The sequence below is a fragment of the Athene noctua genome, chromosome 26, assembly GCF_965140245.1.
Source record: "Athene noctua chromosome 26, bAthNoc1.hap1.1, whole genome shotgun sequence".
Lineage (NCBI taxonomy): Eukaryota > Metazoa > Chordata > Aves > Strigiformes > Strigidae > Athene > Athene noctua.
The window spans coordinates 4902011-4914806 of record NC_134062.1 but is presented as its reverse complement, the minus strand read 5'-3'; the positions used below and the strand labels follow the sequence as shown (position 1 = coordinate 4914806).

The following is a 12796-nucleotide window of genomic DNA, read 5'->3' as shown; positions in this document are numbered from 1 at the left end:
GGAGAACCAATGCTCAAAAGTCCCCCCTCAGGAATTCATGTAAAGCAACCGACATACATTTCATCTATGGAGTTCCCTGCTCCATGGGATTAGCAAGGCCACAGATAAACCCATCTTGAAAATAATATTTTCTAGAGGTAATGTGAGAAAGAGGAACAGTTACAGGGGAGAGAAGATTCAGTATTTCAGGGCCTATGGTGAGCACTAGCAGCCTGCAAGCAAAAAAGGTGAGTGCCCTGCCCGCATTTTGATACATAATCCCCCATTCCCAGCTCCCTTGCCATGAGGGTGTGCTCCCCTCAAACACAGAGGCTGAGTGACTGAAAGATGTGGCTGAATGGGCTTTCTCCTACCTCTGGATCCTTCCAACCCACGTAGGAGGACGAGACCATACCTTAGTGCAATTGGCAGCTTTCGGCTCAAGGTCATTCAAGGTCACTAGTTCCCGGAGCAGGCTGCTCTCTTGGTAGCCTCCCTTCACTCCTCGCAGTTTGAAGTAAGCCTGAGATCGCTGGAGAATCAGTCTGAGGTTCACAGCAAACCCCGCCATGTCTATAGCAAAGGGGCGATGGGGGTCGAACACAGTTTTCCAGCCGTAGACCTTCCCAGCAGCGTTCACTTTGGGTGACTCGTAGCGCAAGCCACCGACGAAGGCCACTGGCCACACCGACACCTTTCTGGTGCTGCGCATCTGGAGGCAAGGAAAGAGAAGGGGACGGTGGGTGCACACAGAAGGATTGTCTGCCTGCCACGTCCAACTCACAAAGCAGCACCCCAGCAGAACGACTTTCACCTCGCTCACTGTCCTGGAGGAGGCGAATGGCCCTGAACTTCAGCCCAAACCCTAGAGCTAAGAGCCTGGCTTATGTTCCCAGGCAGCCTCTTGGCTGGGACTGAGCCGCAGAGCTCATCATTCATCTGCACAAGGATGCGCATCCTGGAGCTGGAGAAGCAAAGTGCTTTGGAAAGTGGCAGCTAACAACAGCAACAGCAATGGACAGCCATGGAGCCAGGCATGAGTTCAGCCCTAAAACCAAAGCTGCCAGTAATAAACATAACCGGGATTTAAGAGTGGAAAGGTCTTTAGAGCTGTGCCAACAGCCCTCCACACAGACAGCTGGGCAAATCAGGACTCGGAGGAGGGGAGCACCTTGTCCAAGGCCACCTGGAAATGCAGGAATGGCGTATCGAGGAAGAAAGGTGCTGAGGAGTTTGAGCTGCAGTCTCAGCCTATGAGCCACGATAAGGCTAGAAGCATCTTCAGCGTCAGGCACTGCAGCTGTAGCCCACAACCTCAGGGTCAGCTGAGAAGCACAGGTGCTCCAGAAACTCCCAGCAAGCAGGACAGAGCTTGTAGCTGCTCCTGCTACCCAGCAGAAGAAGGCTGGATGCCTCGACTCCCTGTAGAGTCAACAGACATAGGTAGGAGCCACGAGGGGCCACTTGAGACGCCTGCACTTGCCAACGCAGATGCTTGGAATGCCAGTCTGGCTGCTCCCCCCCAGCGTCCCGTCCTGCTCTGCTGGCAGGCTCAGCCTCGTGCTCTGCTCTCAGCCCAGGTTCTTAGATCAGGGATCTCTCAGAGCTAATCTCATCACTGCTAATTACTGCAAACGAGACCAGAAGAGCTCTGGCACTTGCCCTTCTGCATTATACACACGCTAACGGCAGCCCCTGCCCACAGGGAACAATAGTGCGTGTCTTCTGCATTTCACAGCACATTTCATTGGCTCCAAGTGACCTTAACTGCAGCTCCGTATCAGAGAGGAGAAGGCTCTACGAGCAAAGCACATGAGTGAACGAAGGAACCCTTTCTGCTTTATTAAAGCACGGTGCTGTCTCAAGATGCTGCCAGAGCCAGACTCAAAGGGGACTGTGGAAGAAAAGCATTCAGTCTGAATTTGCTTTCAGGTTTAAAAGTGTGTATGTTGCTGTGGCTATCCAAGCTGAAGGGAGAGCCACCAGGGAAGGGAAAGGCAGCATGTATGGAGCAAATAAATAGGAGATCCTTGTTAGAAAACTGGCAACTGGTGGGGAAGGCAGCAATCCTCCTTTCCTGTCCCTTGCTGCAAGAGACAAAGGGAATGAGTAATTTCTGAGCTGGAAGCCAGGTGAGGTACAGTGCACCTGGCACTGTAAGACCACTGCAAACCTGCAGACAGGGAAAGGTTCAGGGGTTCATTTAGAGCCCCTGTAGGAATGGAACAAACCGCAAAGGTGGGAAAGCACATAGGAACCTTCCTCTGCTCAAGCCCAACAAGGTTGTCAGGACATGCCATCACAGCTCCTGGAGCTGCACACTGCCAGGCTGAGATCTCAGCCCACCACCTCCTTCCAATGGCCTGAGAGACCACCCATCCCCTGATGCTGCAAGAGGAAGCGCTCCGGAGCGGAGTGCTCCACATCTCCCGGCGGAGAGACAGCCCCTCTCCAAGGCAGCGCAGGAAGGGCTCCCCTTTTCAGAGAGGAGAAGCAAGCGGTAACAAACTCAGACTCCCGGCGTGTGCGGCAGGCCAGAGACAACGGCACCCAGCATCTCTGAACAAGATGTTCTGCAAGAGCTACGACTGTGCTGACACGGCTCAGACGTAACGCGGAAAGGGCACCGCTGCTTCCGCTGGGGAGCTGCGCAGGGCTGGCACCAGGCTCTTGACAGCTACAGAATTTAACCGGTGGACACTCTGGGATGAGAGCAAACGAATGCAAACAGCAAGAAAGGCAGAGAAACCCCAGGGACTCCTCAAACAAAAGCAAACATGAATTAACAGACAGCCAAGCGCGATATGCATAAGGGTGGTGGAGAAAAAAGGTGGAAAACATCAGACCAGGAGCCAGCTGGGAATCTCCTCCAGGCTGGGGCATGGAAGGAGGATGGCCAAGGCTTCTTTTGCTAGGTACGTGCTTCTGCACAGGCACACTGGACAGCAGGTGGTGTTCCCACCCCGACCGGGCTCCCCACAGGGCAAGGCAGCCCCCCATTAGCTTCCTTTCCAGTGAAAACTATCTGCCTCCTGATGACATGCCACGGGATAAAGTGGGGTTCCCATTACTTCACAGAATCATCTAGGTTGGAAGAGACCTTGAAGATCATCTAATCCAACCCTTAACCTCACACTGACCCTGCAGGATGCCTTTGACACTGGGAAACATGCACTTTGCAGCGCAGTGACTAAGCCCCGGGAAAAACTTCAGGACAGCTGCAGTGGGACCACTATACAGACAAGAGCGATCCAGCGCTCAGGAGAGGATGCCCACAGCATCTTTTACACCCCCTGTGCTAATCTGCTGCATTCAGCCAGTTGAAGACCCCCCCAAGCAGGGTCTTACCTCCTCAAAGAGCTCCAGGCTGTAGGTGTTATCATCATCGGCAAAGTAAACAATCCCAGGCTGGCTGTTATTTTTGTTAAAGGTCTCTCTCAGCCATCTCAAGGCAAGGTTCCTCTGCATGGTCCCCCGGGGAATGCGGGGATCCCTCATGTCTCCCCGCAGCTTGTAGTTGCGGGGTGTCTCCACGTTGAGGTGGGTGTAGTTAAGCCCGGTGTCCCGCAGCAGGCGGGTGATGAGAGGCGTGCGCCGCTGGGAGTCCTCCACCAGGATCCAGTGCAGGTTCGGCACATGCAGGAGGGTGTTGGCCAGGCGTGTCAGCTCTGCCTTCTGTACGGGCCGGCTGTAGGTGGGTGTAACGACGTGGATGGTGGGAAGGGTGTCTGACCACGGGGGTGGGCGGGTATAAACATATTCTGTCCTCACCACCTCCACAATGTCCCGGTCCGACAGGCAGTATTCCTTGGAGTCCAAGCCTGCAGCGAGATCACGCCGGGAGTCACCACCATCATCTGAGCAAGGGCACGAGAGAGAAGAAAAAGCTGCATGGACTCAGTCCTCCAGCACCCCCCGACTGAGCCAGCAGGCTGCTTGCCGATAGCAGGTCACCCTCATGGTTTCAGAGGAAAGGAAACAAGCTCGGATGGAGGCTTTAATAAATGAGTACACAAACAAATAAAGGAATCAGGGACAAACACACATGAGAAAAGAAGTTCCTGCTGTCAGAAAAGCAGCAAGGAAAAGGCCTGAGAGCCCAGGACAATGCTGCAGCAGAGTGCTCAGAGTAAGCAACTTCAAAAAACGCCCAGAAGAGACAGGTTTGTACAGCAATTAAATTTTGATAAAGAAAATAGCAACACGGCCTGACAATCTGTCATTCCTGAAGAGCTCCAGTGCTCTGGGCAGCATGGTCAGTGGGCCAGGACCCACGGCTCTGTGCTGGAGCACCCGCCTTGGGAGGCAGGAAACGAACTGGTGGAAAATACCACACCAGTGGAGATCCCCCAGCAGCACCAGCTGGCCAGGATACGGCAGTACCCACTGCTCTCCTGACAGGCCCGGGACGGGGCACAGAGAAGCAGGGAAAGACGCACTTCAAATCCAAAAGTGGAGAGTAGAAATTAAAGCCTGTAAGTGTAGGCTTTTTCCTGCAGAGACTTTCACCTGCCTCTGACTAACCTCTCCTCAAAAAGCCCCTACCAATCTCTGAACAGAACAGCCCGTTCCGTAGTGCGGATGTGAACAGGGAACAGCATGTATAGAGGATACACTGACCCAAACATATAAAATCCTTGCAAATAGAGGCTTGTTCACAATCAGCTCAAGGAAACAACCAAAGTTAATGCAGCTGTTGCTTCTCCAGGGTGCGACTTTCATGATTTCTTACCACTGTAGACCAGCAGGAATACCACAGCCCCCAGTCAGGAACTGGCACCTCCATTTAGGATATAAATCAGCTGCTCTCTAGTGGGCATGTAATACTTTGAGCCATAGATTTTGCAAAACCAGCTACTACCAGGAACTTCAGATGAGAAAGAACAGGGACAGACATTAGATCTGACCCAGCAGGGTATTTTTCATAGCACGTTACTCTTCCAGCAGCACAGACTTTGATACCAGCCCTGAACAAAATGAAGGCCTCATACTCCTCGGCATTGGTGACGGGATGATGTATATCTGGGAGGGGACAGGGACAAGGTGTCCTGCACATGTTGGTATCAGGCCCTGGATAAGGCAAAGCACATCAGCATCACACAGCAGAGCTCTCTGAAAGCAGAGAACGCTGGAATTAATTTAGAAATAAATCTGAAAAATGCATTGGACACAGACACAAATGTAATTAGCCAGGACGGTGCTTGAGACAGTTTGCAAACCCCTGCAGGTCAAACCCCCAACTGTAAGTCCTGGCACTGCTGTTCTGGGCTTGCTAGTCTATAGATGCAACATCTCTTTTTCAGCACCTGCTACCACAGGATCTCAGAAAAGACGTTACAAGAACAAAATGATTTCTCCCAAGAGCTTTCCCTCTCACTGCTCCTTTTCCACTGGGGGCTCAGAGAAGCAGAGGCACAGAAGTGTCTTACCAAGGTCACCGGTAGTCGGAGCAGAGCAGTCTCTGTGCCGTAACTTCAGTGTTTGTGGCCATCCACAAGAAACAGCTCCTAGTTTTTAGACCACTGAATCAAACTGGTATATAGCCAGTGTAGTCTTTCAAGTCCTGTTTTAGAGCCCAGTAGACCCCTCATCCTCTGAAACACTGGCCACCTTCCAGAGGGGATCAGAGTCATTTTTCCCTTAAGACCTGCCCAAAGCCTCATGGGGCCCTGTCAGTCTTCCAAGGGGAAAGGTAAAGCTGCTCGGGACCGACTCTGAACTTCTGACAATTCAAACCGCACATCAGACTGTTCGGCAAAAGGATAAGCAACTGTGAAGGGTGGGTGCAAACATTAAAATGAAAAGGGGGGAAAAATCTCCCAGAGAAAAGGACCAGAGAGGGAACGAGCTGGCCTTCGCCACAGACAAGCCTCGCCAAGCTGACCTGCCTGCCCTGGCGCTCAGCAGAAGGGCAGAACCAGGAATGAAGAGCACAGTAGGCAGCATGGCTTCTTCCAGCCCCCAAGAGTTCTCACAGCCCCTGGATATGGCTGCTAGGCCAAGAGCAGGATAAAAACTAGGACCTTTCTGGCCACAGAAGATCCCTCAGCACTCCCTGCATTCGTCTGATTTAGGCCAGGGCTTGCTTTAATGCTTTGTGTAACAGGTAGCATGGAAGCTGACTCTCTCATAGCATCATAACTCCACCAAACAATCAGGCTGGTTCTTGCCTTCAACTTCAAGTGCAAGAGCACCAGTTTGCTGCTTTCCTGAGATCACTTAAAAATGCTCTTTGCCTCACGTCTCCCAGAGCAGCTGTGTCATGTGGCAGCTTTGTTTCCTCTGCTCTCTTATTTGCAGCTTTCCTGCTGGACTAACTTGTATGCAGAATGCTGCAAAGGCCAGCAGGAAGGGACTCCCTTCTTATGGATCATCAGGGAGCAAAGAAAAGCATCTTCCTTCAGTATTCTTCCGGATTTAGGCCACAAAGAGCTCTCCAAGTGCAGCAGGTGTATCCTGAGGCTTGGAGTTTGATGTCTCTGAAGAACCCCTGTGAGCACTGGGCTGTTCCTACAGCAGAAGTGGGGAGGCTTCTGCATGAGCATGGACTGGGAGCTGAGATGAGCATGGCTGCCATGAAGAAATGAAATGAGAGAGGAGATGAGGACGAGGGAGGGATGTACAGACTTGGCATGGGCTGGTTTGATTTCTCTCACCCTTGTGCACTGCAAGCAGTGGAGCAATGGTGCTCTGGTGCCAGACGGTGATTAGTAGTGTCCAGGGCAGAACTATCAGCACGATAGCCAGGATGTCTCGTCTCTTCGGCATCTCCAAGACTGACTGGACCCACAGCTCCTCATTACCTGACAGTGAAAACCCCAGAGACAGAACAGCAGAGCACATGGAGAACAGAAATAAATGGGCAAGAAGGAACAAGGACAGAGAGAGAGAACGCGAGAGAGGGAGAGAGCAGCGAAGGCGACACGACTCGTAGGTCTTACCAGTGCTTACAACCCACCCATTGCAGAAGCAGGTTTGGAGGGGCCTCGGCTGCTGGGACCAGGAGCAGGAGGGCACTTCTACAGGATGCTGCTGGAGCTGCCAGCAGGAACCTCAGGGACTCATTTGGAAGGAAACCTGCAACACAGAGCAAAGGTGAGTAGGCAGAGAAAAGCACTAGGGAGCTGCTCTGCAGAGTTCATAAATCCTCCTCAAGAAGAGCAAAGCAAACTGGGGCAGCGAGCAGCAGCAACGTGTCCCACCCCTCCAGGGAGAGAAGCCTCGTGAGCGCCCAGAGCTTTGCTTTCCTTCGCATCCCCTCGTCAAGCAAGGCCCTTGCTTCGGCCAAGCAAAAGTTGCTCAGTGCTGCGGTGTCTGAACCATCCCCGTCGCGGGGAAGGACCCCGGTCCACAAGCCAGCTGAGCCTCCCAACACGCCGTGCTGGGCCCAAGCCCGGGGAGGGAGCAGAGACTGTAAGGACCGTGTTACCTGCCTGACACACAGCATGTGCTCTGACCCACCAGACCCTCGCCCTCCGCCAGCACAGCACTCGGGGTGACTGCACCTCCAGTCCTGGGAATAGTGACCCCACGTTTTGCCCATCACTAATCCCCTCGGCTCAGACCATCCTGCTGGAATCTTTGATGCAGCCAGTTTTAACTCAAGCTTCCAACGGCCCGTTCAGGTTCATTTCTTCCATCTCAGAGGTGTTGCGACCGGAGTATATTAAACTGCCACAATGGCTTAGTTTGATTCAATACAAGCCCATAGAAGATTTAAGCAGACTGTATTTTATCCAAGTATCTTGGCAAGCAGAGTACATCACTTAGCAGGGACATGCACGGTGGACAGTTTGCAAACACGGTAGCAGTTTAGTACCGCTGTTCCCATGTGGGGGAACGCGTTAGCCTGCTGCTAGAAGGGCTGCATTGCAGACAGGGAGAGCCCAGAGAGTACCGCAGCCGAAGGCAGGGAGCAGCCTGCTCTGGGGAAAAGCACCGATCTCCCACTGTGGTGCCCTGGCAACTATCAGCTCCCCTCCGTAAATCAGAGGGGAGCTCCTCAAGCCTGGGCTGTAGAAACGATGATACTTTTTCCTGAGACCCTTGGAGCTGGCTTTTTCTTGGTGCATGGGGCAGTCACGGAGAGATCCAGGTTCAAATCCCTGATTAGCCCCATTTGGATTGATCTGAATTTGCCTTGGCTGTGCCTTGACCACTGGGCTGTACAGCCAGCCCCCGGCACTGAGCCCAGCGGAAGCCTCGCAGTGCAAGGGCTCCAAGAACCGATGGGCTGTCCTTTTAAAGTGCCAGCAAGTGATACTTAAGTTGCTGGACAGAGCCTGGTTCTTCCGAATGAGCTCTTCAATCACAGAGGTATTCATTTACCAGGGAAAATGAGGGATAGGGAAAACCACTGTCTTTAAAAGGGACGTGTAAATGTCCTTCAGCAAAAGTTGCAGCAATTCCATTTTTTTTTCCACATATACAAAACCCCAACTCATCAACAAATCTCCAGCCAAGTAGCAAACAGTCAGTTCCCCACCCAGAGGTCTCTCATCAGGGGGGGACCTGCCACCTCCCCCACAAAAACCTGTGCCCACATCTATGGAGCTGGGAACCCATCCTCCTCCTCCAGCACCGTGCGCAGAGGCAAAGCCTCGCTCAGGAGACTCTCATCAGAGGACGCCATCAGCGGACGTGCTGGCAAACTGCATTTAGGAAATGCAAGGACCCAGAGGTATGGAAGGAGGTTGTGGGGGACCAGGGCAAGCTGTGGCTAGTGAGGGTGACAAGAGGAAACAACAACAAATCCCTAAACGAACCACCCAAACCATCTGGTTCTATGGAAAGCAGTTTCCTGCAGTCAAGTATGGGGAACCAGCAGGAAAAAAAAAATCTTTTCAGAGCCCAAGGATATGCTCTGTGCAGCCAGACACCCTGCAGACTTTCAAGGAAGCATCTCTCAGCAACGTGGATTTGTCCCCTTTTTTTTGGTTTGGGTTTTTTTTGTTGGGTTTTTTTTTCAGAACAGGAGAAAGCAGCCTCATCCAGACAAAATAAACCAGGGAGGAAGAATTATTCCAGCAAACATCAGCCTTCTGCTGCATCCCTGTCCAGCTCTCTGAGCCAGAGAAATCCCGCTGGCCTAGCACTGCCAAAGCACACAGTGCCCTCAGGAAAGAGCATCTGGCCTCATCCTTGCTGTCCCAGCAGTTGCTGTCAGTGCCTGAACAGAGGACACTGAGCGCTGGCATCCTCTGAATCCTCCAACAAAGCCAGAACATGTCCCTTGAGCATCCCGGTAGGACAGAGCTGTACAGGGCAGCTCTGAAAAGACTGAACACCTCGCCTAGTAAAGTGCCTTCGCTGCAAACGCACCAAGGAAAGGCCTCTGCTGCTGGAGAGGGGGTGGGAAGAAACGACATGCTAAAAGAGCCACTCAGAGTCAATTCACAGCGCCTGGCAAGCTGCCACAGTGGGCTGGCATGCATCAAATGCCCCGTTTGTCAAGGGCAGCTTCCTATAAATACAGTGCTCTTACCTTAAAGACGTCTGTTCCCTGCCTCCTGCCAATTCAGGCTCAACTTGTCGGCATCCTCCCGTAGGATGGGCTGACCCTGGGCTTCCTACGATGGAGAACGGGCACCTCTGGACTGGGGTGCTACTCTGATTTCCATCCCCTCAACAGAGGGGAAAACAAGCAGGCTCCAACGATCTGTGCATTGGTCTCTTCAGCATCGATTCCTTTTAATTTGCCACAGAGCATTTAGCAGCTCCCTGGTCACTCATCTGTCACTTTGCTGCTCCAGCTGCCAAGGGCCAACACAGCCCACTCGTGCCCCAGCAGAGAGCTGTCGGTTTTGCTTTGCAGCTCTGCTCGGGCTGGCAGCAGAGAGCTCCCGGGGATGCTCTCCGCCGTGGGAAGCCTTCCTCCCCGCGTCCTGCCTTTTGCACCGTCGGCAATTGCGGGCTGCAGATGTGAATCGGACACCCCGCGCGCGGTGGCTGTAATTAATGTTCCCTTCCCTACATACAGCGCCCAGAGGGACACGACCCCAGCGCGGATCCGAATCGCAGATGGCGATGGGTCAGCTGGGGAGAACAGGGAGCCGCAGACCTCAGCCTGACCCCCGGTTGCTGGCCCGTGCCCCCGCGCTGCCTCTCGCCGGCCCCGCCGTAGCACGCACGCCGCTCTGCGGCAAAGACGTTAATTCCTGAAGCGATTTGATGTTATTGATGACCCTGAGAAGCCTGACTGAAGGACAGCGTAAGAATTGGCTTGGGGCTGCTGTGAGCACTGTGAAATCTGGATCCAGACAAAGCATTTCAAGCGTGTTCCCTCTCCACACACTAATGCAACGGAGGGCCCCAGTGCAGGGTGCTGCCAGTTCTCAGTGTAACAAAGCCACGCTCCCACCTCACCGTCACGTGTTAAAGCTGCCAAAGGTGAAATCCATTTTCTCCTGTGAACAACATCAGCTAGGAAATACATGGTCACCTGTGATTTTATACTGCCGGTGCGAGAAGTCACAGCTTCACAGCCCAAGACTCACCCCGCATTCAAAAAATCCCTTGGTGCCAAAGCCGAATGATGCTTTTTGTGGGTGTCTATGGCAGAAGCGAGGCTAGTGAAAAATTAGTCTGGGAAAATTATGCTCCGCTCTACCCTTGCCCCATCATAATACCACTCTCCTTTTCCCACTGAAAACGGTTCAAAACCGAACCTGGCTTTGTTCAGAATGCCAATTTTAGGCTTCTTCTATCTCCTCCTCCACAGGGAAAAGAAGGAGAAGGAACAAATTGAAACATGAATTAATTACAAAGATCAAACTCCCTTTTCCACAACAGAAAGTATACTTCCTTTTTTTTTTCAGTTGTGAAAAATCATGCAAAAGACACAAAGCACCAGCTGAAATAGAAAACGATTCGGGGGTTAAAATATTTCTAAACCAAAGGTGTTTTGCATAGTTTGTTGACGCTCCTTGGCAGAAATCTATTTTGACATGCTGCAAGAGGAAGGGCTGTGCCACACGGTGACAGAGATTTCACATCCTCCGGCAGAGGGCAATGGTGTCAAGGCATGACAATATTAAAAGGGCACTCATCTAATAAAAAAGCTCTAATAAATCCTGGAGCCATGTGTTAGTAACATGCTGGATTATTAAATGCTGAAGGTTATTTTTTTAAATCAAGTTAATTGGCGTCGGCTCTGACACTTACCATAGGAAACACTGATTTGATCTGCAATCTGGTTTATAGTTGGTTTTACCTTCTTTCTTCCTTTGGGGCTGAGCAGCCCCAGCGTCATTACTCCTCGGGTTTCCCACATTGAACAGAAGTGATTTAGAACATGTTAAACTAAAGAACTGCTTTAATGGAATTCGTATATATACATAAATCACTGGAGTAGAAATACTGTCTAGATAGAAGAAACACACACACAAAAAAAACCCCAAACAAACATACCAAGCACTTACTTGTATTACAGCCAGGAAATAACAAAGTCAAATCCTGCAACAAAAGCTTTACAAAGAAAATAAACACTCATGCTTCAGGATGCAAAGTATATTCTCACTAATCCCCTTTCCCCCTGGGCAGGGTATCCCCTAAACCTAAAGGCAGGGTTTCTGTCACCTTTGCCATAGCAACGGGTTCTGATCCCTGCTGGAAATGGTGGAGCAGCGGCACAAGGCAGAGCTGGTGGCTCTGCTGAGCCCACCCCGACGCACGGAGCAGCTGGATCACAACCCCAGCGACCCCCCAAACCCCTCTGAACCCGCACCCCCATTCACACGCCCGAGCCTGTCTTGCACAGAAAACGATCTGCGGGCGTGTGAGCGCGGCAGTGTCGCGCCCATTTTTCAGATGAGGAAACTGAGGCACAGGGCAGTTACGGCTCTCCCTGGCAATCACGCCGCACAGCAGACGCTGGGGACAAGGGCTCAGTCATTAGGCTACCACCGGCCGTGTGTGGGCACACCAGCGGCAGGCTCGGGGTGCTCCGCAGGAGCCCTGCTCCTCTCCACGCTGCATGCCAGGGGACAGGCATGACAAGCCTCTGTCTAAGATTCTGGTGTTTGGCAGAAAAGGCTTGTAAAGCACAGGCTAAAAATAAAGGTAGTAATAAAAGCCTCGTGCTCGTTAATTACTCTGTAAGCCATTACTGCCTAAAAACCCCATAACTTTAATGGGGGCTATTATAAGTATAGTAGCAAAACTGTGGAGCTAATTACTGTTTAGTTATTAAGCAGAACATAGCCAGAACTGAATAATGAGCACGCAAAATTGCTTGTTCTTCAAGGATTTAATCAGGGGTGCTAACTTCAACCTCAGACTCTCCTGACTCAGGAGAGAAAAGGATGGAGGCTTTGCAGCCCAGCCCTGCCAAAAGGCTGCAGGGCACCGCACGGGGCAATGCCCCATCCTTGAGCCAGAGCCGGTTTGTACAACACGAAGCTGAAACTGCGAGTCAAGAAAGGAAATGAGAACAAGCCAGAAACGTTTCTGATCACCGACACCAATCTGCTGGCGAGAGGAGAATCACATTCATCCGCAGGAATCAAAAATGTTGAGCCAATGTAGACTGGGTCTGTGAAGGAGGATGAGGGTTTGCATCATCTCTTCATCCAGCATTTGTTTCCTTCTTTATAAAAAATTAAAATAATTCCTCTGGCCAAAAACAGAGTAATAATGTGGTGTTCTTTTTTTCTTTCTTTCTGTTTTAAACACAAAAAAATTTAGAGAATTCAGAAATATTGGAAAAGCCTGGAAAGGAAGCGTGGTTTTAGAGGCTGTTTTTCCATTCAATATTTTTGTCCAGCTTCACCTCCAAACCCTAGTCCTGTCACTACACTTGCCTTGGGTGCGTGCACAG

At 51.6% G+C, this 12796-nt stretch overlaps 1 protein-coding gene across 6 annotated transcripts in view; it reads right to left on the bottom strand.

Moving 5' to 3' along the window:
• Positions 1-12796, bottom strand: part of B3GAT1 (beta-1,3-glucuronyltransferase 1) — a 40326-nt gene that overhangs the window by 11851 nt on the left and 15679 nt on the right. The window contains exons 1-5 of one of the 6 annotated variants that reach the window (XM_074927332.1): positions 9464-9771; positions 6938-7056; positions 6636-6782; positions 3328-3836; positions 395-691 (exon numbers count right to left, since the gene is read on the bottom strand). In XM_074927332.1, the coding sequence (XP_074783433.1) occupies positions 395-691; positions 3328-3836; positions 6636-6782; positions 6938-6941 (957 nt within the window). In that variant the 5' untranslated portion in view covers positions 6942-7056; positions 9464-9771. Of the gene's footprint in view, positions 1-394; positions 692-3327; positions 3837-6635; positions 6783-6920; positions 7057-9463; positions 9772-12796 lie in introns of those variants that run through there. The other 5 variants (XM_074927334.1, XM_074927331.1, XM_074927333.1 and 2 more) reach the window with 5 other exon arrangements.